This window comes from Dermacentor variabilis, chromosome 10, assembly GCF_050947875.1.
Source record: "Dermacentor variabilis isolate Ectoservices chromosome 10, ASM5094787v1, whole genome shotgun sequence".
Taxonomy (NCBI): domain Eukaryota; kingdom Metazoa; phylum Arthropoda; class Arachnida; order Ixodida; family Ixodidae; genus Dermacentor; species Dermacentor variabilis.
Window position 1 is genome coordinate 13,005,710 of NC_134577.1, and position 25,455 is coordinate 13,031,164.

Consider the following 25,455-nt stretch of genomic DNA (forward strand, 5'->3'; position numbering starts at 1 on the left):
CCAGGTTTTATGTCCACTAGAGGCCAGCCTCTGTCAGCGATCTCCAATTAACCCCGCCTCTTTTTAGACTACGCGATCTGCAATATCAGGGGCGTGGTTATACAGCCTGGAAACGAACGCAAACGCATGAAGTTAGCAGTCATCATTGTCATCATTGTCAGTCATCATTGTACCCGCCAATGGTTACCAACGATTAGATACTGCACGCGGGCCGCGTAAGCGAGAACCGCACACAGTCATTCGCAGCTACGACAGGGCTAGAGAAGACGCCTCTACTTCCCAAGCGCGCATTTGATCACGAGACCTCAATGGCGGCTTGCATGCCCATCAAGCCGCCATCCTTTTCGGCTCACTCTTCCGTGCTTTTTGTCGCACCCACGTTGCATGGGTCGCGCATTCAAACGGCCTTTGAGCTTCATATGGACCATCACGGTGACGACGACAGAGAAAATTTGCATGTAGTGTCGATATAATTGCTGTCGCAATAAAACGAGCAATCTGGGAACATGCGTCGAGGTCGCTTCTACCGCGGCTGCGGACGTCGCAATGTGCACCAGCTACAAGCACAGCATGGGCACCAACGACAAAGCCAACAGTTATTTTCCACCACATAAGCACCAGCGGAAACATAACACTAGGCGCGCGGGGAGAGAGCGCACGCGAAGGGACCAGCTATCTCGGATTGGCCAAGCTTGAATCCGGAAGATTAACTCCGAAATAAAGCGCGCGACCCGCGTATGCAGTACTCCTCAGGCGCACGGACAGCCAAGCGTAGTCGGTACAAACTAGGTGAAAACGTGCGCTTATTCCACCCCCTCTCTCAAAGCCCGCGCATCAATTTACAGCACGTTCAAGTCTCGCGCTTTGCGCATGCGCCACTGCCTATACTAGCCTTACAAGAACCCTAAGCTTAGCGCTGCCACTGCACTGCCTCAGTAATGCGTGCAGGGAATTTTCCCTCTTACGGGCACTTTTCAGCCATAATGGTGGACCAAGGAGAAAAAGAAAATCTTTCTGATATAACTAAAAATGTAAGATTCATGGAGTGATTATTAAAGTTAGACTAGTCTACAAAAGATCATATCGTCGATCCACAGCATGTCATTGTCAGTGCACGGGCTTAGCTTGGAGTCAGTCATTTTCTCGTCGTTACTATATATAGACCGTTTCATCGGGCGAGGAGGATAGGGCGCGCGGAGAGCCTTTCCTCCTCTCTGGCTTGGGCGATCCGGCGCGGCGCTGCTTGAAAGTATTGCTGTCGCGTGCTGCGGAACGATTTCGAGATGTTTTAGGTCTTATTTTGTGAAATTTACGCCATGCGCGTTCATATAAGGTCGTCAGGGAAGCCTTTCGGTGCATCGGTAACTACTGTAGGCAGAAATATGCCTTGGGGGCGCAAGAATGTGACGCGCACAATCAGCCGCGGTGTACGCGCATTATCAGTCGCGGTGCGTGTATGTGTTGTTTACTATTTTGCTTATATAGATTTTAATTCAACAAAGAAAACCGGCGTCTCTGTATTACCAGCATTAAATGGTAAATCAGCTAACTGTCTGATTGATGGGCGTAGGGAGTAAAACAAAACATAAGAGCACACGCTCGTGCACGGCCAACCTAAGGCGACCACGAAACATCTGAGCGGCAGGCGCTATCAAATATTTGTGATACACTGGCATCGTTCTCACGCATTTTAAGTCTAGCATGCTTGAAATTACCATATGTCTACGCTAGCCTTGCTGCATGAGGCCCATGGCGCTGCTCAACACAGTGATCACTGCGGTGGGGGAGGCAGCACGATACATATATAAGCTGTGTGCTTCGGCATTGCATTTTTGGCCTGTATACAGCCATAATATATGAGAGGGTTCGCATAAAAAGAATGCGATGGCTATTTTCGAGCGCGAAATTTGTGTAATACGTGTGAGTGCGTCGTAGAGAACTGAACAAACACAACCGAAAAAAAAATCGGTTATCATCCTCTTTCTCTAAAAAGCAAGAAAAAACGGGCTAACACCGCACAACGTTTATAAATATATAACCACTGATGCCGTATGCTTGGACCATGCACTATATAGAACAAAGATATCTGTAATCCAGCACCTACTACTGCTTAGGACGCTCGCGCAGTTCGTAAACGGTCGCTTTGCTGGACAAGCTTAATTCAGACTGTAAGGTATGCTATTTATTCATTGTAAGGTATGCTAAACTATTTTATTCATTGGTGGAAATATCATCCATCCAACCAAGTAGTCAGGCAATGTAACCTGCAGCGAACAGTTTGGACGCTTGTCAAAGTATAACAGCACAGCTCCTATCGTAGCAGAACGGTACCCACGCTGTTACGATCGTAGCGTATGTTTCATGGCTCCTAAACCGCAGCTTAAAAATTGAAGATAATACTGCAATAAGGTCACATTAGTGATTGGAACATTCGGAAATACACAATTGATCTCCGAGGCTGATTGTAGGCTCAAATATGCACGCACACATCGCGCTGCGTGTTCCGTCCACCTCAACGCTCAGCAGAAATTCCGGCCATGAGGCCTTAAACCACTTCATCACGTCTCACAGAACCGTTTACCACGTAGAAGACGCACTTCATACTAAACAGACCGCACGACCGCGAAAACAAACACCAGAACCTACCGCCGAGCGTATACCTGCCACGCAAAAGACCGCTTTCACCCAAGCCAGCATGGCGCTGCTCACAGGCGGCGCCACTGCGTTCACAATATGGCGGCGCCTACGAAAAAAATGCTGTTGCGTGCAAATAAAGATGGAATTCAAACTGTTGCGTCAATATTCGCTCAGTTAAACTACTACTAATCGAAAAGCTTCAGGGCGTCGGTCTAGTCGATTAGGTCCGAATACGCGGAAGAGGTGACCGGAACCGAACAAGACGCCACATTAGAAATATATTTCACATTATACTGTCTAACCAAACTGTAGAATAAATCATGTAATGATTTTGAACGTGAGTTTCTGCATTTCATACCCGTGGTTGGCAATTAAGATACTTTTTCGAAGCTTATATCTGCGTTTTTATGTGTGGGCAGGGAAATTTGCGGGGATTTTTTTTTTTTAGAGTCATGCGGGAAAAAGTGCTGAAAATGGGGAATTTTCATGCCTAGGAATGGAAATTCTTCTGAGAAGTACGGAACATCACCGCGCTGTCTGGTGGTGCCTTGCGAACATTATCAGAACGCTTCTTCGCGTTTGAGCAGGGGGAGAATCCGAGTTATGAGAACGAAGCGAAGCGACATTGTGTCCATTGTGTGTTTCATGCACACAACTTTGGAGGTGTAGAGAACTTCCTCGCTGGTTTCCACGAGGTGGTACCATCGTGTGCAGGCCCTTTGGATGCTCCTAACTCGTCTCACCTGTGATTGCCTGCTCATGCTGACAACTGACGTCCGGGACCTGATCGTTCACAACTGGTGAGTGAAGTCTTCCGTTATTAATGCAGGTCTCTTCGAATCTTTGGAAAAGTCTGTAGCAGAGGTTCACTGTCGCAGTAAACGTCGTGAGCAAGAACGCAATGCCAAGTGCATCGTCATCATACTTTGACTTGCGTTGAAACTAATATTATACACGCGCGATCGCACATAGTTCAGCCTTGCGCACCTGACTGATTTAGAAAATTCTTCGCTCTCGTTCTAAGGGAGGGGTGCACCTTCGTGAACGTTGTGTGCCATAAGTCTTGATAGAAGACAAAAAAATAAAAAATAAAAGAAGAGGAGCTGTCGCATAGCTCTGACCCGTTTTCTACCAGGGCGCCAGTTTTAAAGAGAGAGTGCTCCTTCTACAATAAAGCATACATGAGGTATTCAGCACGGAAAAGTTATCAGGCGCTATAGTTAATACGAGGCAAGGCTACCCCCTTGGTGGGGCGAGGGGACTCGGGATGCTGTGAAATTGAACTGCCTTCGACTATGAGGTACTATGAATACTCATATAAGGCCCTCACTTCAGTGAACTATTCTTCGAGGTCACACGAAGTTTCTTGAAGTGCAAGTATTACTAAAAGTATTAGTAAATTTAGTAGTAATAAAAGTTAGCTTGTCATCCTTCTTCACAGTGTGGAAGGGCACTGTTTTTTTTTTTTTTTGCTTCTGATATTTGTTAGGGCGGGAGCTGCCCAACGCCAGGCACCCTCCGCAACGCGAGCGTGTATGGCGAATACCGCGTGTCCTCCGCTATATAGGGCGTCCCGAGAAGGCACAAAAGATGATCCTCGCTATCAAAGCAGGGGATGTGTAGTAGAGAAAAACATTTACTTATGTGGTCACTCTATCATAAAAGAAAATTTAGCTTCAGCTGTAGTTTTGTTGGTCTTTCCAGCGTGCAGCCGAAAGTGCCCGCGTTCAGAAGTGTGTATTGGCGGGCGGAGGGGGGGGGGGGTCAAATGAAATACCTTGTGTCTCTCCACTTCTGACAGTTGGGAGGGGGGGGGGGCAAGTGGCCCCCCTCCCGGTAGATACGCATATGGCATTAGCGAGAGACACTATGTACTATCACTATGTCGCTTCTATCCGGCACTTAACCGGTCATTGGCCAAGCAACTCGACAAGCACTGTCCAGTCCCTGGCTTGCAAAAGGACAGATATAAATACGAAAGGCGTCAAGATATGAGAGCGTTCCTGTGCGCCCTCTGCTCTTAAGGCGTCAGGTTCAAATGCGTGACGCTTGCGCATAAAAGGTTGTTCCACGTCCGCCGCCTTGGCCCTTAGAGGCACGTGCCTGCAGCAGCCAAAGTCCGGAGACCACTCAGCCCTTCGCAATAGAATGCCAAGCAAGAACCGCAGTTGACGTCCACCTCTCAGAAGCGCTGGGATTCAAAGTGTGTGAAGACATTAACTGGCTAGCCAGGCGGTCGAGATAAGGGGGAGTCGTTTAGAGTAAAGAAAGAAAAAAAAAAGACTGCAAGACGATTCAACCTTTATTTGAAGTTGATCGAATATATAATGTCTCTAATGTACAATGTATATAATGTATAATGTATCTAATATACTGCGCACGGTACTTTAGCTCCTCAGCCCTCGCGTGAGTTGAGGAGGAAGGGGGGGGTGGGCTGCTTAAATTTTGTTTGCTGCACTGTCTTCGGGATCGGCCCACTAAAGAGGCTAGAAACACCCGATACAGCAAAGTGTGTGTGTTGGGGAGGAGGAGGAGGGGACAACCCGCTAAGAAACACACTGTCTTTGAAAGAAGAGAAGCTATATTTCTTGTATGAAGCAGGGTTTGGGTACGGGCTAGTTGGTATTCCATTGTTTCATGTTTCGTTCTCGTATGTGCCGGTTTGTGTGGACGATGTAGCCTACGCTGACCTAAGGGACCTGTATACTGGACCTGCAGTTTCGGACTACAAAATAGCCGACGCTGAGCATGCTGTCACCTAAGCTCAAAACCCTCTGAGCTGCGGGTAAGGAGTGAATTTATCCATTCTAAGCAGCGTATACTCACGGACGAGGACAACTTAGGCCTTCTATTCCGTTCACGCGTTGAATTGAAATTGAAATTGATTTATTCAGTATAGATTACAGGTTGTAAAAAAGGATAATATACAGACGGAGGTCCCATAGTCAAAGACTGTACCGGGACCTCCTGTTATTTATAAATATGCGTTTTCTAAAGCAACGAGGAGAACTACATTAAAATCATATATAAGGAAACATGGAAGAAAGTAAGTACTGGAGAATGCAAAACAAGATTAGGAGTTACAATAAATCTAACGAAGAAAATTATACAATTGCAAGAGCAAATGCAGCAAAACTAAATGAGCTAAACAAAACTGACAGTAACGGACAAAAATTTTACCCAAACATGCAATACAAAAAAAAAATAATTTTAAAATATACATGACCATAAATGCAACAAAGAAACAACAAAAAGCTTCGAAATATACATGACCATTAATAAAGAATGCGTTGCTTATAGAATGTGTCGCTTTCAATGGTGATTATTATATGTCAGAATCTGTTATTATTAATTTGCTTGTAAGCGGTGGATTTTTCCGTGAGAAAAATGAAGGTCGACTTCGCCGTCTTTTTCACTTTCGCGCCAGAAACCTCGGCACCTGTAACGTTATTGTGACGTCACGTATTTCAATGATTATGCTTGTATCTGGGCCGTTGTCGGCGCAGGAAAGGCTTTCAAAATTTGCGCTGGGTTGGATTGTCTGCTTCATTTAGAACGCAGTCAGGTAATCAACCCACTAGGCACGAGAAAACGCTGCCGAAAAAGATGATGTCGCGGCGAGCTCACACGGGAATTTCAAAGCCGCGTCATCGGAATGTCTTTCGTCTTACTTTTTGTTTGGCTTACTGTGCCTCCTGCGGGAGTGAAAATTGACGTTTTGCTGTTACAGGAACATAACGCAGTTCCACAACATAGCTTAATGCTTCTCCTTGCTGCCCCATTAGGTGCAGCCAGAAATCGGTGGGAGCTGACCTGACGACAACGACATGTCAGCCCATCCATCACAGAAACGAGACGGAACCTTGAGCGGAAACATACTTGCTGTTTTTTTTTTTTTTTGCTCTGTGCTGCTTATTTATTCTGGCAAAAAATGATGGCACCTGCGACAGATGCCACTATTCAGGACGTCACACCCGTTAACAGCCATCATTACAGGAAATAAAAAGAATATTATAGAAACAGGGGAGGGGAAGGGGACTGATAGACTTATTCATTTAGAGTGTTTTTTTTTTAAAGCGTTCTAGGTTGATTTCCTTATGTTTGTATCTTTCTTCCACTGGATTTTATTATCTGTAAGCGATAAATTTCGACTCGCTAATTCACCGTCTTTTTCCGTTCATCTCAACCATTATATCTAAGGCTATCTCCCCATTGTGGGTATGCACCAAAGACATGGCTAAGCATGTCTCCGGGAACGGTAAAGAGGGAACTTCCCGGTGTCTCTGAAGTCTGAGTTATCAGGGAAGCTAAAATTATCTTTTCGCCATCTATGTAGTAAGGACAATTTAGTTACTTTTTTTTTTCACGCTACGGGTGGCAAGCCAAAGGACGTCCAACAAGGCCACTTATCAAATGACTCTGGCGAGGCCCATGCCTAGCTTTAGTAGGTGGAACAAGAATGCTAAGTTAAACGAGCTGGCTAACAGCGACTGGCCGCGTGAAATAAACGGGAGAAAGATTCAGTGCCCTTCCACTCTGTGACCAAAGATGACCAGCGAAGCTGTGTATGTAACCCCTTAATGGCGAACTGCACCTCCGTCGCGGGTCGGCCCGGCATTGCACTATCTTCGGGATTATTTTTCTACACGCAGACACGATAGTGGGGAAAGTAGGCATTAATAGCTTCGCTGTAAAAATATGCCAGGAGAAATTCACAATGACTATTTCACACAGGTGGCGCTCTGTCGACGAGAGAAGCTGAATTAATCTCATGGGTGGCGGCAATGGAAAAGAAACCTGCCATGAGTAACTACTTAAGGGGAAAAAACGAAATTAGGAAAGAAACCATTTATGATAACTCAAAGGGAAGCTCATTACTTTTCGAAGCGAGATCGGGATGCCTTAGAACACGCACCTATAAAGCGAGATATAAGAAGGAAGAAGAAGCATGTGCTTGCTGCGGTAAAGCTAGGGAAACGACGGAGCATATTTTATTAGAATGTGAAGACGTCTATCCAGCGGTCGATTTAGGCACCACTGGCCTCCTTGAAGCCCTTGGGTTCAGCGGGAGCAGTAGTAAAGCAAACAGGTCCGCAATAGACATCAGTAAGAGGCGATTGGAGGATTGGTGGAAGAAAAGTAGGGAAACGACAAAAGACGGAGACGTACAAAAGCACAGTTCGCAATACGGTATCAGAAAATTTGGACGTTGTAGTTCATAGTGTTTTTTTTTTTTTCATTGGTTAATCTAGGTAGGATATTAGGCAGCATAGTAGCAAGAGCTTGGTGGCGCAAGCCACCGCCCCGTTTCAAAGGGGACGCTCATAACATCCATCCATCCATCCAAGCTGGCGTTTGCTTCACGAACGCGACCTTTTCTACGATGTTGACACGTGGTGACCTTTACTGCAGCACAGAATTTCCTGTTGAAATTTTAGTTCCTGACGCGGACCGGATTTCAGCTGGCACAGTGCTTTTTTTTTCTTTAACGGGCAGCATCTTCATTGGGTATTTAGCCTCGTTCTCACACTCGCCCTCGATATAGAGCCTCGGTGCCAGACAAATATCTTTAGATAACAGCACTGCTCACAGCTGTGACGTCATGAAAGAAGGACGGCAGATCCATACATTCCACTAAGAGTTGAGGGAGGCGTCTAGGGTTGCCATTTTTCTCAAAAAAGCACGGTATATTGTTGATGTACTGTCGATGACTCTGAAAATGATCACGACAGTTAGTGAATGCACTAGCGGAAGTGCACCTTCTATAGACTAGCCTCTTTTCTCCTTTCCCCATTGCAAGGTGACCAACCGAGCTCAGCCTGGTCAATTTTCTTGCATTTCCCTTACCATTTCTCTTGTCTCCATTTGCAACAGGCGAAGCCACGATGCCTCTTTTTTGTCCGTGTTATACTCGTGCGTCATTGGTCTCGTGTATGTCACCGGCGATGCGTCCGACCAGCTTCCACGTGACTTGCTTGACGTCAGGGCGCCCAAGCTGTGCACGGCGGACGTCGTGGACGTGCTCGCGAGCTTCACAACGCCGGCATCTGTCGACGTTGCGACGCGAAGACGGCATCCCTCGACGACATCCGCCGAATGTTTGCAAGGCGAAGCTTCCACAGGGTAAGCGATATATCATTGGGAATTTGCAAGCTCGGCAATATCGAAGAAATTTTCCTACTTCGAAGTGGCTTATACGTATGAACTAGAAGAGTAGGCACTTTTTCTTTTTTTAATTCAGCTGCTCTTACCTCATGTTTACCGCCAGCAGTGATTCTCGGACTTATCTCTCTAGGAACCACGAACGAGCGGATAGCGAACTTCTGAAACTGATTTAGAATGTTTATCGATGGTTTATTCAGCCTGTTAAACAAGCAGCCGCTAAGCACAGTTAGGGATGTATGACCATGTTTGCCGAGTTGCATCCTGAGGCGTTTCTTCGTCTCAGTCAGAAAAACTTATTGTTCAAAGTGCCTGCTTTTGAGCGCGTAGAGTTATAAAAGTTACAATGAATCCTTGGTTCATACATCTAATCCAACCCAGTTCACTTCGCAAAACGTGAACTTGTTTTCTTTATGAAAGCATTTAATAACCACTTTGTGGAAGGTGTGAATCCCACACCATCAAAATTCGGAAATATTGGAGGGGTCTTTCTAGGATCCGTAGTTCGGTCGCACTGCAATTGGTATAACATACATATAGCTACTTTAAAAAAATGTGTTCACTATGTTCTATCCCATTTCGCGTTCATATTTCTCTGAAAGGATGTTTAGCGAATTCTCACATACATTTAGCGGATTCCAGCGAATATTTAGCATTGGTAAATGAAATGTTTGCAAGAAAAATTGACAACGCTTGGTTGAATCATCTCTTAACAAAACCTTAACTACCCGCTGCGGTAGCTTAGTTGCTATGGCTTTGCTGTTCAGAGGTAGCGGGTTGGATCCCGGAAGTGTCTGTCGCACTTCAATGGGGGCGAAATGCAAGAATACTCGTGTACTTACATTTCTGTTCTCGTTAAATAATCCAAGATGGCCCAAATTATTCCAGAATCCCCAACTACCGCGAGCCTAATAATCAGATCGTGGTTTTGGCACATGCATTTCAAAAATTTCAAGATGTTTTTTGTTGCAAACCTGAGCTATAGTGAAGGCGTACGCAAAGTGTAAAGGAGCCACCTACTTTCAGGAGGTATCCTTGCAACGCGCGCTGATGGAACCCATTTTGAAGACAATTCTAGCGCAGGTACACCGCAAAAGAATAAACAACACGAGACAGAGCATTAATGTCCGCTAGAGCGAGAATGATTAGAGGATCTGAGTGACTCGGTGTTTTGGTAGTCACAACCGTACGATCTAACAGATAAAGCCATATAAAGCGCAGGGGAAGGTAATTGTTTCGTCTAATTGAAATGTAGAAGTAATAAGATAAGAGGAAGTGAAAGCAGACGAAAAGGTAACTCGCCGCAGGTAGGAGTCGATCCCGTATCTTTCGCATTACGCATGCAGTACTTTATAGATTGGGACATCGCGGGGCCTCTCCTCTCGTCCACTTTCTTGGGTCCAAGGTTGCGCGCCGGGAGTGTTAGCCAGCGCCTCTCACGGCCGAGGAGGCACTACCGTGGACACATTTACTCCGAGGGCACAGTTATTTACACACTTCCGCAATAGCCTTTGACGTGCATGCTTTTGTCACTTTCATAAACCTGATATTCTTGCTCACACAGCCCAGAAATGTGTGCAGCGTTTACAATTTAACGCAGCAGCATATGCTGCTTACTCAAGACAGCGTCACAATATTTGCCCAAGTGCTCACTAATGTGCATCGAGCCCAATGCTGCTTAATGCCGGCGTTGTGTGTGTGTGTGCGTGTTTACGGTTTCGTTTGACGCTGTCTCGCTCCCAGAATACAGGTCCAAGGAGACCCAGACTTTCCATCAGTCGAGCTCAATCACGCCTCCTTCAAGCTACACAACAAGGGGTGATGTCAACACGTTCGTGGCTTCAGTGTTCCACCAGTCACATAAGTAAGACCGTATGCCTCGTACATTTTTACTAAATTGTCGCGTACACAGCAAGAAAAATTACCTGTTGCGGAATCCGCTTCTTCCTGGCTCGAAATGCCGCTGAAGACATCATTGGTGTCTGCTTCCAGCAGCACATAGTGGCCCCTGTACTCAATAGGCTGTTCCGAGATCCTTCGTGGGAAAACAGTTGACTGCAGGTCTCTTTAATTAAGCCATTTTCGCACTCAGATTCATCGCTTCAGTACCGCGCCTGGGTATAATAAATACTATATGCAGTAAGTTCTCGTTAAAACCAACTCGAAGGAATCGTGAATATCTGCTCGCAGCATGAAAAGTTCGCTTTAACAGAAAGGATCTAAATAACAGAAGTCATTATTCCTGGCAAACCACGCAAACCAAAAAAATGAAACTGGACCAAAACCAAAAGGCAGATGAAAAAAAATTAAGTAGTTAGATTTTCGTGATGCAAGACGTTGCTTTAAGAACACTTACGCTCACGAGTAAATGTTGCTTGCCGGCATTTCGCAAACCTGTGCGCTGTGACGAAAGCTGGACTTTCACTTAGTTTGCAAAAAATTTATTCGTTCTTCTCATTTCGCTGAAAAAATACGCCAAGGGATCCAGGCCATTATCAGCTACAGAATGTTTGAGCACCGCTGAACGATGTCCTCACCGTAACTTTATAGACTGCAGGGGCACATCGAGGACTTCCTTAATCACCCTTTTCGGCATCAGCCTTGCGGGTTTCCATATCCTCGTCGACATGTGCGTAGCTGTCTGTGTCTACAGGATCACCATTAGCTTCTTAGGTAGCTGGCATCACTTCCTCAAATTTTGCCGATCAGGACATCTCGCTAGACTGAGTAGCAGGTTTCAGGAACGACTGCGGAAATTCGATTTAACCAAATTAGCGTTTCGTTTTAAGCGGATTGCTTTTGCGTTGGACCTGTCTGAAACCAACCAAATGTACAGTGTTCCGCGTACCCCCAAATTCGCCTTAACCTGGATTGTCTTAACCGCAGCTTACTGTAAGAGAAAATGGTAAGGGTTGGCATGTGGGTAGAAGCAGAAAACGCCGAGTATGTCTAAAAAATAACCACGTTGCCACATGGCGCGGGCGCACTCGAGGTCTTCGTGGCGTCGGGCCAAATCTCAGTGCCATTTCTGCATGCACGCCTGTACTACATCTACCGCTACTCCTTTTTAATATCATAGTTCATTGTCGTAATAAGTCGTAACGCCTGCCCACCGGAATGCGTGATAGTTTTTTTTTTAAATGCGTGAGTAAATGCCTCCGGGTATACGGGGGTATGGGATGGGGGTGAATAAGGATGATTAAATGAATGAAAAAAGATTTGCTGATCTAATGAAGTCCAAGAGGGATCGATAATGTGGTCCCTGCGTGCAAGCAGTGTAATCACTCGAATTATGCGGCGAAAGTCCCGCTGCTGCGAGGTGCTGGAGCCTCGCCGGTTTCAGTGCAGGGCATACCCACAGGTGGATGTCGGCTTCACGGCTTGCAGAGTGGACACTCAGGGCGAGGATATAACGGGCGAAAGTGCGGCCACTTCCGAGTCACGGCAGGAGTGAGGGCAACCCCGATCCGGATCCTCTGAAGCGCAACCTCCTCTGCACGGTTAAGACCGCGGGGAAGGTTTACCGCACACGGAGGTATGAGAACACGCGTGCGGCGCCGGAGGTGCTCCTTTCGTGTTAAAAGGATGGTGGCATCATCTAGGTGAAAGAGCTGAGGCAGTGACGATTGAGAGATTGCTAGATGGGTCGCAGAAGCCGCACGGCTTTGGAAGCTCAGAAGGTCGCGTGGGATCCACTCTATAGATATTGACTGCGGGATACGTGCCGCCAGAAGGTGGATCTGTTGACATATTTCAGGGCTGCGACTGACGCGTCGCAGAAGCGGCGTCGCCTGGAGGGCATCAGTGCGGATGACGATGCGGGCCGTGGGGATCATGGGAAAGGCGGCCACAGAGCATAACGCTTTTCGGATAGCAAGGAGCTCGGCACAAAAGGAGGAAGGAGGCGCTTGGATTTGAAACCGGGTCGTCTTATTAAGGGCAGCTGCGCAAGGGCAATTGCAGTTGTTGTTTCACAGTCCTGAATGCTTGCATCAACGTAAAGCACGATGGAGCCAAGCGGCAGGTGGGCATCTTGAGCTATACTTGATCGTGACTCCACTCCCCCCCTCTCCTTCCCCCGTGTATTGTGCAAATGAGAGAACGGCCTTTGTTAGTACGACGAACGAACGAACGAACGAACGAACGAACGAACGAACGAACGAACGAACGAACGAACGAACGAACGAACGAACGAACGAACGAACGAATGGAATGAATGAATGAATGAATGAATGAATGAATGAATGAATGAATGAATGAATGAATGAATGAATGAATGAATGAATGCAACGAAATACCTCAGTTTATTAGTGAGACACTCTAGAGAAGCACCGACTTAAGTGGATTTCGTTAGTTTGCATCCGTATGCTTGCAGCTGATCTAGGCGCTGGCCGGGGACCACTTCCCGAGCACCACGAAGCAGCAGTGCCCACCGAGGCCCAGACCCGCCCCGAAGGCTACAGCCGAGGTCCCATACCAATTCACCACGGCCGAGGAACGTCGGGAAATCTGCGGACAGCGCTCAGGCAGGAGACAAAAGGCAGATGGCATACAAGGCGCCAGTCGCCCCACTCACACGTAGTGACACAATCTTGATTTTAAAGAAACAAATAAAAAGAAAACACCGACACAAATTGTACTCGTGTAGTGGGTCCTTCGATCACTGTGATTTCATTTAAAAATACAAATAAAGAGAGACACAAAGTGAAATTGTACCGGTAAAGTGTTCTTCCTGCTGATTTTATTTATTTAGGGGATGAAGGATGAATGTTAGAGCGGGAGAGCTGAAGGCCCAGCTTCCTTTTATTTTTAAACAGCCTTGCAAACTTCATAAATTTCACTCTTTTCCCCTCTTTGGCTCCTTTTTTTTTCTTGTCCAGACATTTACGAAAATTGTCAGCACAAGCCTCTGGCTGCGTTTGGAGGAAATGTAACGTAATTGTTTATCAATAAACAAATATCCCCAAGCAGGCACTCTCAAACCCATGGAGCGACCTTGAACTACTACAGTATCTCCAAGGAAGCATTTCCACCAGTATTTAGTGTTGCATCTTTCCTTGCAGACTTTAGACTGATGTTTAAGGAATTCTATAACATAGGAATAGAGAGAAAATGTTCACTTTGCCACTCTCCAGCGCTCGCACGTAATTGCAAGGGATAAGGGGAAGTCACTATAGGGAGTCATTATAGCACTGAATCGCACTTGTACAGAGTGGTCGAGCGGCCGCCAGCGTCCGCAGTTACTCCCATGAGGTAGCTGCAAGGTTTCACTTATGTTGGTCCTATAGCGCATGGACCTAGCATGCGAATTGACCGTGCGTGGCCTCGTTGCGGCGTTGGCCTATGCTTTTTCTTTTTTTTTTTGTAAACGACAGTCAAGAAGACCGATTGACCACTCTAGACAAGTGTCGCTCAGACTGTACATCAAAATTGTACCTGAGACTTACGAAGGCACGTCCTTACCAACAAAGAAACAGCACGCAAACGAAAGCGGTTATTTCAAGGCAAGAAAAGAAACAAGGTAAGTACAAGATCATCCAAAAACAGCGATGGACACCCGAGCAAGTGCAGCGCAGACTGCAACCTCTGTGCAATGGTAAGGCAAATTAGACTAGGCTCCACGATCTTTCAAAAGAGGCGAACCGTCAAGAAAGGTAAAAAAAAAAGAAAGAAACCTGCGGCGTCCCTATGCGGCAAACATTCATTATATTTTATGGCTGGGCCTTGATAATCGGGATGTCATGTATAAGATACTCAAGGAGGTCAGCTCGTATGTTCCAGATGGTTTTAACTGTTGGATAACGAACAGAGAAATGGCACCTCCGCCATGACGTCTCTTAAATGAGCGAACATAATTGGTCGGCACATATATGCATAAATATAAGTCGGGCAGTAGTGTCCTTACCAGAACAGTCTTAGTATGTCACTTTGTGAGAGAGTGTTACCAAACAATTTTGAAGGCCGGTCGTGAAAAATGTAAAGGAATCGATTTGGAAAAACAAGAAGGTGCCACAAGATAGGCACGCATTCCAGAGAGTGCGGACAGCGTGACAGAGGCGTCGCTATAGGAGTTACCACGAACCATGAAGAGAGCAACAAAACTCGCTATAGAGAAATCTAGAGCTGATGTCGCTGGTGTATCGAAGGGGGAGTTGCGGAAATTAGCTGCCTGACGTCATACTCCCACTCTTCCCTTTTCCATCTCCTTTTTTATTTTAATAAAGGCTAACTGATACTCCATTGTTTATCCCCGCATCCCTAATGAGCTGCACTGTTCCTTACTATTAAAAAAATGTCCCAAATAGGCTTGAGAAGTTTAAAGTAACGAGGGTTTAGGAAAACGGGCGTGGGGATATTTAGAAGCATTCTGAGCAAAGAAAAAAAATCGACTTTCGAGCGAGCTACTGCGCCGATTGTAATGTTGCAAGGTCTTCACGCACTTCGAATGGGTCCGCTTTCCGTTCGCTGCAACAGCTACTAGCAAAATGATAGAAAACGTGCTCAACAATTGCTGTCTTCGTAACGTGCTCAATAAATCAAACGCAAGGTTATCCATCTGAGCCTATTGCTGAGCCCAAGCATCCAGTCAGGTCGTGGACGAGTGGTTTCGACGAACGTTGATCATACTCTCAGATGAGATGAAGGCGAGGTCACGGGTTCGATTCCGGGGCTTTTGCATTTTCATTGCTGCATTTTTTTAATGTAGTTCCGCTCATATTTAATTAATGGCTACACAGGGCAATATATGCGCCATAAGTTCCGGGTGAATGATTGCGTAAAGAAGCTCCAAGGCCATGCAGCGCTTCGCTATTTCATACGACGGCTCGAATGTTAACGAAAGTAAAGCTCACGATTGTCCTCCCCTTGAACGCACTGTAGCAATATTGAATGACTGTTGTCGCTAATTGTGTCTGCAAACGGACAAATACATACGCCAAGGGGTAATTGGGGTTATCGCTTAAAATATCAAGGCCCCAGGTTTAAAAACATCTATTAACATCACAGTCGATGTGGACCAGAGTATCCCGATTGACGTCACAAAGATGCTAACGCCATGTGAGAGCATACATCGGCCTCACCGCAATATACATTATAAAGGCTGCGGAAAAATGTTCATGTCATTTCAGCCAAAAGTACGCTTCGGTCACCGCAATACAAAGCGCTACCAGAAGTGGGCTTCACCACATTACAGACCGTGGGAAAAATTTTATATGTCGTTTCGGGGGCCCATTTGAAGCCCCGCAGTACATACCCAGTTCCATCCTTTTAAACTTGGCGCCAAAGTACCTTTCTTTCTCATGCACCCTCTACACGTGCTCATACTTCGCTTATTCCTATTGGACTGCAACCATCACGTGATGTAGCACACCTTTACGAATGCTTTTACGACCATGTGACCGGCAAAGCCCGTTGCACGGCAATATGATGAATCATGTCCACGCTTTAGTAAAGTTAAGCAGCGCCCCCTACCGGAGAGGCGATAAATAAGAAAGAAAGGAGTGGCGTCACGTGACGTTTAGTCGAATACGAAGAAGGCGAACGGGAGGGTGATACCCGAGGAAAGGAGAAAGACGGGGAAACTGTTTAGTGGCGCGAAACTTTAAATGGTGGCCTTACTTACGCAGTGCGAAGCTTATCTTTCGCAAAATCGAGCCAAAAATTTTTTCCCACGGTCTGTCTTGTAGTGAAGCCGACTACTTGCAGCGTCTTGTCTTGCAGTGAAGCCAATGCTTAGTAAAGTTAAGCAGTGACCTCTACCGGATTGCCAATTTAAAAATAAAAAACAGGAGTGGCGTCACGTGACGTATAGTCGAATAGGAAGGAGGCGAACGGGAGGGTGAGACCCGAGGAAAGGAGAAAGATGGAGAAAAAATTCAGTGGCGCGGAACTTTAAATCGTGGCATTACTTACTCAGTGCGAAGCTTATCTTTCGCAAAATCAAACCAAAAATTTTTTCCCACGGTCTGTGTTGTAGTGAAGCCGACTACTTGCAGTGTCTTGACTTGCAGTGAAGCCAATGTGTAGTATAAAATGTACGTAGTAGTATAGAGTATTAAAATAAAAAAAATAAACTAAAAGGGAGGGAGAGAGGGAAATTACTGTAGGCCCACGCTGTAATCATATACCATAGTGCTGCTTACACATGAACGACTGTCACCAGAGAGGGAGGTAGATGAGTGAGATTACTGGGATATATGTAATAGCAGAGAGGATATACTCATTCATTGCGAGGCTTAACTTTTAACCAAAATGGCCAAACTGTTTTTCCCATCGTGTGAGCTGTGGTGAAGCCCACTAGTTGCAGTGTCTTGTTTTGCAGTACAGTCGATGCGCAGTCCCAGTGAGCAGCAATACCCTGCGCATCGCGTTGGCGATTTTCGCGCCTTCGCTTCGATTTAAGCTGCGTTTTCGCCTGTTTTTGCGGCCAGTTCTTGTGCTCACGCCGACATCGGCACCCATGCATGCAATGGAAGTGGCTAATATTCAAAATTTAGCAGAAGTTTGTTTAGCACTGCTTTTCCATTGCTATCCATAACGGAACGAACTTTCTTGACTCAGACGCACACACACACACACACACACGCACACACACTTTATTCAACGTCCATGACATCTTTGCTCACTTTATCTGTTGAGCCCAAGGCAGCTGCCATGGGGCACAGCACACCGAAGCCAATTCACGTGCGTTCAATTCTGCGGTCCATTTTGTCAAGTGACCACGCGTTTCAACGACACGGAAATATCTCTTGAACGTAGCCATTTTCGTGTGGGCACGACGCTAACATCCATTAACTGTCACCTTTGTGATCACTCCGTTTCACGTTTGCGACAAAATACTTCGGCAACGAGAACGCCGACGAGTACCTACCAGCTGCCTCCCGCCGACGTTCTCGCGAACTGCGAAGACATGCTGCTCACCATCCGATGCCAACTCCAACAACAGCACCCAGACCCGCGTGTTGGTCACGTGTTGAGTGAGTGTGGGCTCCAGGTTAATTTCTGTCTTTAGTGCATATGTAGATGTAGTTTGCGCAAGGGCGCATGTCTGTATTATTCAGTAAATTAATATAAGGAAGTCGACTTTTTAACAAACTACTCTGCCGATAGGAATGTTGAAGGGATTTTGCGAAGTTCATTGAATTCGCTTCCACCTCGCTGGAGAAGCTAGTCAAGAAACGACGATAAAGTTCTGAGTTGTTTATTGCGATCACTTTATTTGAAAAAGTACACAACGTATTATCATTATTATTATTAATTAGTGTCTTATGACGCAAGGAGTACACAACATATCTGCAGTCCCATAGCCAATGGCTAGCACGGGTACAAAAATACATTTTAAAAGCTGTCAATACAATAATACAGCGAATACGGAAATTGGAGTTAATTACGAGGAGATACAGAGACATGTCGCACAATAGAGAACAAAAGAAAAAAAGAAGAGAAAATGGATACGTTAGAGAGAGAGAGAGAAAGGTTTCTTTATGAAGAAGGGAGTGATTGCCACTGCCTTCGGCTGCCCTTGAGGGAGCATGGTTCAGCACAGAGGTCGCGTTGAGGCTCTTCGGCTGATAAATATAATAGAATAGTAGTACAAAACACTTGAAAATAAGCACAAGACTACATCATAAAAATAATTGCACAGGAATTGACAAAATCAAAACACAACCACCCATCATATAAGGAAGCAGAAAACATTAGCCAAAGATAATAATTTTTCAGTTCTCTTAACGAATTCTGCGAGATACTAATTTTACGTAGTATGCTATGCTATAGTTTAATTCCAATAAACACTAGCAGACGTTTGCCATATATACATTTTACTGGCGGGATATTTACGTTATCCAAAGTCTGTTTCCTAATCAGAGTAATAAATGAAATGACTGGCTGTGTGTTATAACGTTATTAACGCGAATGGCTCACCGTAACTCCCGTAAGCAATGGAAAGTTCAAATTAAACTTGGAAAGAAGGGGCTTACTTTGCACATAACAAGGCGAGGAAAGGTTAGAATGCGTATTGCTCGTCCTTACACTCGTCGCACGCTTGTTTAAAAATTGCTGTTTTCGTAACGTGGCCACCTGATCAAACTCATGATGCCTACTCATGGTGCGGAGTAATTGTTTCAGCTGTAGCCGAGTGGTTTCGGCGAACGTTGATCAAGTTACCTGATAAAGTGAAGGCGAGGTTACTGGTTCGATTTCAGCGCGTCGCGAATTTTTCGTAGACGTGGGTATATGTTCGATACTATCATTCTTTTTTTCTTACTTCAGGTAACGGGCGTGCCGAGCTAGGCTCAGACCATGGCTATCGGAAACGGGTAAACATGATCGGCCCATTTCGCAGCTCATAACTGTTGTTCGCAGTAGAAGCCCGCCAGTGTTCCTGAGAGCAACCGCCTTATTAGCTAATGAATGCGCTTAGTCATTTCGCCCATTCGAACGCATTTTGAACGATATTCATTAAATAATAAAGAAAAATTGAACGCGCGTTGGCATGACGAACCAAACCAGCGGTAACGTGACTCGAAGCTGTGCACTATAACCACTACTACGCGCATACCTAATCAGCCGTTGCTAGCCGCGAGATAAGCTTAATGTGTCATTCTCGGCTGAGAGGATTTAACGGGATGCGCAGAACGATACGCCGTACGAAAGGACTTCGACATGGTGACTGCGATGCTAGAGACGAGCATAAAAGAAAGAAAGAACGATTAGAAAGAAAAACGACCTTCGTTCTATCAAGTTAAACCACATTTCGCGTGAGCGTTCTTTCATTTCTTACTATGCACCGATGCAGAACTGACTACGCGCATTTCGGTAGCCAAGCACTCGCATTTCTGGTTAGTATCCTTGCGTTCTCCCTTTATTTTCTCCTCCGAGCTGTTTTCAATTAGTGCTGTGCGCAGTAACTGAGTCTCCCAGCGTGTGTGTGTGTGTGTGTGTGTGTGTGTGTGTGTGCTTGCGTGCGTGCGTGCGTACCACATCGTTCTAAAAAAGGAACAAGAAATGGCCTGCCCACCATTCGTGAGCATATACGTGCTCAACGCAGCAACAGCACAAGATGCCGTATTTCCTTTAACGCTCTATGTTTTTATAGAATTCCTTTCGCCATTATCCTGGAAGTGACTCTAGAAAGTTGGCGGTCAGTGGATAGCAGCAAAGCCGCACAAGCTACACATGAGAGCAGGGAAATAAAGTGAGTGCGTATTAAATCGCTCGGCTACGATCTTCGGTACAACTCGTTGAACACGGCACTCCGTGAGGTGGCCAGGACCGCAGGCTCTGCGCCGACAAATAATTCCTCCCAGCTCAGGATAGCCTTTACGAGGAAACATTTATGTTAATCGAGTGGCTGCAGCTGAGCACGAGGTCGCCCGTTCGATTCCCAACTGCGCGGGCCGCATTCCGTTTGGGGGCTTGGCGAGAGAACGCACGTGTCCGCGTTTTGGGTCGACCTCATGAAGGTGGCCTAAATTAACTGGCATCGTTGCTTGAGGTTTCCTTATGTGCTACTGTTGTTGGCATTATCACCCTAAGCATGTCTTTGTAATGTCGTGGTGCTATTTGACTTGTATGTGATAAGGCAAGTGCATGTTAATTTTCATGCGTTGTAGGTTGCAAGTGTGTGTTGTATTCAATAGCGAAGAAGTCGCCTGCACCATGCTTGTGCGCCAACGTCTCTTTGTATCGCGTCAATAAAAGAATATAAAAGTCGAGAGCCTCCCTTCGCATTACTCTTTGCGGCGTAGCAGCGCCTAAGCCAACCGTAAACTGTCACCGAATGCCCTAAATGAGTACGGCTTCTTTCATCCGCCTCAGTAGTGTAGTGGCTGCGCTGTTTCCTCCCGGACCACAAGGTCGCGGGCTTGGTTAAGGACCGCATTACACTGGGTCCAGGCCGTAGATCATTGTCCGTAGATCTTGGATCTTCAAATATCGTTTTGCTATTTGTGCCGTTCTGGCTCGTTAAAAGCTGCTAAATCTTGCTGAGTTCACTCTTTGGCTCTTTTGGAATGTGATCTATTCCATAATTAGCGATGAAAAATTAACCAAGCCCGAGCGGAGCCATTACATGGTCATGTCATCTTGCGTGTGCACCACACCCGTCATTTGTCCTCGCGTCTTTTCTGGCTTAGCAGGCTACCTCTCCCACAGACACTGTTGCTTTTTTTATTTACTGTAGAAAGGAAATTTATCACAAAGCTCGAATTGCTGGCGCGGGATATGGCGCTGTTATTACTGTATCGGGGCACGTTTCCGAGCGTTTGTGTGCGCTTTGTTTGCTTCTGTGCCATAGTGATAGTCACGAATACGCTTAGTCACCCAACAGAAAGGTCTTCAGAAATGCTATTCCCGTCAAACAAAGGGCGAGGCGGTAGCGCAGTGGTGAAGGCGCCACGCTGCTGTGCGTAAGGTCGCGGGTTCGATCCCCGCTGCCATACCGATGGGGGCGGAAAGCGAGAGCATTCCACGCACGTCGATTAGTAAAATACTAATCTGGGAAACTCGGCCACGGCGTGCATCATAACCAGATAGTGTTTTGGCGCGTGAAATACGCGAAATTATTTTCTTATTTTGAGTAATCTTACCGGAAGTAGGATTTGCTTGACAACATCCGTTCCCTCAGTTTGCAAATGGCGTTCTACAGCGGAGGGCGTTGCTCGGCTGCCTTGCCTTCAGGAATGTAAGAACTTTTTTATTTGTCTGCGTTTTAACGGTGTTTTACGAGAAGACAAACCGGCAGCATCAGCGGAAGAGAAACTAGCATTAGAAAAGCTGCAGATTCTAGCCGGCGTTTGCATAAGGGCCCGAGCACTACCGGCCATGGGCGGGAACCACAAGTCGACGGCGAGTACCGTTCCTATCTTTTTTTACTTCAATTTTCTCGTGTCCCACTTCTTATAATGCAGTTGCTAAGCTTTTCCAGTTGTTATTATACTCGACGCAGGAATATGAGCCCTAAGCATTCGGCACCTTTCAGTTTTGGCGTGTTCTGTGGAGGAAAACACTCGCAAATTCGAGGAATTTACTGCGTACGTCTGCTCAGTTAAAGTTTGAGGACTACTCAAACGAGTGTGGAATGAAATGAATGCGAGAGAGACAGTGCGTTAGTTAAAAAAGTGAACTGCTTATTGTATTTGTCAATAAAAAATTGTTCGTTGCCTTATTTCCGTGTTTTTCGGCGAAGCCTGCCTCAGATTCGTAATAATAATAATGAAAAAAAAAACGATCAAAAACGGGGTTCCTGAGAAAATAACTATTACTGCCCGTACTTCATAGAAATGGTGGAAATCCTTATTTTCGCAATAACTGTTGATACAATGACTACAGCGCAAAAATAAGCAATACAAGTATATTCCATGTGTAGAATGACTCGTTAATTTCGCTCAGGCAAGAGAACTAGAGAAACTGAATTTCGGCTTTTAAGATTTCTTTCATAATGTCTGGTGTAATTGCAGAGTTGATGCCAGCTACGACTGAAAGTTCTATCCTCTGCCTGAAATTCTGTGACTCGTGCCAGCTTCGAGAATCGCAATGTGCTGGGAAGCGGTTTGCTGTTGCAGTGAATGCGTTCCCGCAGCCAACGTAAATGCACACTACGGAAAGGTTGCTCGAGCAGCAGTGCATGTCGTAGCATATTTTAAAAAAGTGCATTTTGCGAAACATTGCAAGACACAATGCTTCTAATAAACTGTTTCACTTAAAGCACTGGCTTACTTTTACTGCTAAATTACAACTTCCCCTTACAGTATATCAAACAGCTATTATATATTGAGTGAACTTGATCTTGCAAATTATTTATTAGTCAATAAAAACGTATTTAATACAATACTCTCATTTAATACAAGCAATATCTTGACGTTCATGTTTGACAGTTAGGCAGCTGTGCGCAACGACTTCACATCGTTTTATTCACTACGTTCTTTGCGCAGCCTGCTTCAAGCGTGTCCACAACGAAACTGCCCCCGGAATCAAGCGAGGATCTGTCCCATTTATACCGGCGATCACATCAGTCATCGTCGGCCTGTGTGAGGCGAGGTCACTGCTACGGCGCGGTGCACAACGGTTCCTCGACCCTGCATATACAAAGGGACCATCCGCTTGTGGGATCTTCAGTGTGGCTGCAGTGCGCAACGACTTCACATCGTTTTGTACGCTACGTTATTTACGCAGGTGAGTTTTGTTTCACTTGCCTTATACGATAAGGGCGCTGTCCCTTGCACTGCTGCCAAACAATAGTGCTTGTGTTTCATGTCATGGCGAAGGATATTAACGAAGCGCTCGTGGAATTTGAGAGAAATTCGTGCTGAACTCCGAGGTTTCGAACAGAGTGTCGATCACTGTAGTGAAACTTGTGACAATGTCAACCTGCTCTCGGAAGAAATCAAGGCCTTGCGCGGGAGCTCGCAACGACGAGGAAAACTAGGGAGCAACTCCGAAAGTGCCGAAATAAATTAAATGCCGATTTGAAAATACTAAGACTTGCTATTATCAATGCCTTTTTGCTAGGGTTTTTATTGATCCGAGAGGGCTTTGGAACTAGGTTAACAATTTTTCTAACAATTCGAAAGTGAAGCGTCCTATTAACATTGCAGCTTTTGCTCATGGTAATAGGACTTCATTCAGTGCAGAAACGTGTAAGCTTAATACACTGAATTTCGTTCTTTCCGACAAGTCCACAAGAGGTGGAAAACTTATTGGGTAAAATAAAAAACAACGTCTCGGCAGGAATTGATGACCTGTGCGTTGTACCCCTTAAATATGTTGCATCTGTTATCTCTACCGCTAACGCATATAATTAATCGAAAGCCGGAAACTAAACTCTTCCCCTCCGATCTTAAGCTTGCCCGCATATGCCCAATACACAAGTGTGGGGCCCTTAGTGGCATATGTAATTACAGGCCAACCTCAGTGCTGCCCGTGCTATCTAATGTCCTTGAAAATATTATTAACACGCGTCTCGTGAATTTTATAACTGAACACCACGTAATAAATGACGCACAGTACGGCTTTCAGAAAAATAAAACAACTGAACTAGCGTTATTATGCGTTAAAGATAAAATAATGAATGACATTGAAAATAAGCTTTACACCGTTGGTCTCTTCATTGATCTTAAGAAAGCGTTTGATTGGGTTAACCATGATATTTTATTATTTAAACTTCATGATTACGGCATTCGCGGCGTTGCCTTAGATTTAAAAATATATTTCACACAGAAAACAGTGCGTAAAAATTGGTAATGTTATTTCCCCAATTACTACGGTAAAACAAGTAGTGCCTCAGGGGCCGATTCTAGGGCCCTTGTTATTTATACTTTACGTAAACGACATATTTGATATACATAACTCACCAAAGTTAGTAATTTATGCGGATGATACCAATATATCGTTTTCTGCGCGTACACTTAATGACCTTCAGAACACGATAAGCGACTACATAATGCAGCTTGATAGTTGGCCTCATGCAAATAAATTAGCGCTGAAAAAAAAAATTAACTACGTCTAGTTCAAACCCACTAACAAAGCATGTGACAATTAACTCACGCTGACATTAGGACACCGTCATATAGCGTGCATAAAGTGTAAAACATTTCTAGGTGTGTGGTTTGAAGAAAGTATGTCGTGGACTACACACATAACCAAACTAACCTCAGAACTAAGCAGAACAGCTGGTTTATTCCTCAAATTGTCGGATCTAATTCCTCTGCAGTTAAAGAAAGCGATATACTATGCCCACTTCTAATCCCGTTTATCCTATTGCACACTTGCTTGGGGTACTACAACGACTACGAATTATGACAAACTGGAGGTATTGCAAAAGAAAATAGTGAGGATTTTTGAGAATTATCCTGGTGAACCCAAAGATCTAAGAACTAATCCTTTGTTTATTAAGCACAATTTGCTTAAAGCGAGTAAAATATTTGGCCACAAACTCCTGCTGCACCTACGCAAACATAACCTGTTACATTCAGCACAGACAACGCCAGCTCGTTATGGACTGCGTTACGAACGGATGACAACACCACGAACACGCACAAATTATGGAAAGGCTCTCGTCGCCTATCAAATACACGCATTAATAAAACGTGTGAATTCACAAATACATTTCAACATGCCAACATTATCAATTCAAATCGCAAATAAGGTTGTTTTGTTGAATAAGTTAAAAACCCTTTAACAGAAGTGCATATTAATTTTTCACGTTTCTATATTTTGAATGTACATGAAAAGGTGTTCGTAGTTGCCATAACTGTATTTGTTTTTATCTTGCATTGCATATTATTTTCACTATTTCAAGATACCCAGCGATGTAAAGTCTTTCAAATTTTCATTTTATGAATATATCACTTTGCCTGCTGTCTGTATGGTCCACAGGTCCCTTCAAGTTGTCTATGACAACTTTTTGCCTTGAGGACCCCCACAATTGTGTTGAAAATAAACTGAAGTGAAATTAAACCTATAATTCTCAAACGCAGTTACATTTTAAGGTAAATAAAAGCTTCGCCTTTTTTTTCTGGCAATGGAGAGTGCATTTGCACAAAAAAATTAGAAAAGGGAGATTAAAATTTTGTTTTAGTATAGTAATGATTTATTTAGTAATTATTGTTTTACACTATCCATGGCTGAAACCTCGCTCCAGCGCATTAAAGACGCTGG

General features: G+C 45.1%; 1 protein-coding gene and 1 long non-coding RNA gene across 2 annotated transcripts in view; both read left to right on the forward strand.

Moving 5' to 3' along the window:
• Positions 1–3,144: 3,144 nt before the first annotated feature.
• On the forward strand, positions 3,145–13,508 carry LOC142559436 (uncharacterized). Its single transcript, XR_012823111.1, has 5 exons — positions 3,145–3,437; positions 5,317–5,422; positions 8,512–8,760; positions 10,543–10,663; positions 13,175–13,508. It is a non-coding gene; the product is annotated as an uncharacterized LOC142559436 (long non-coding RNA).
• Positions 13,509–17,406: 3,898 nt separating this feature from the next.
• Positions 17,407–25,455, forward strand: part of LOC142559893 (uncharacterized) — an 81,440-nt gene continuing 73,391 nt past the window's right edge. The window contains exons 1-2 of the mRNA XM_075671582.1: positions 17,407–17,481; positions 22,674–22,971. Coding sequence (XP_075527697.1) covers positions 17,407–17,481; positions 22,674–22,971 — 373 coding nt within the window. The remainder of the gene's footprint in view (positions 17,482–22,673; positions 22,972–25,455) is intronic.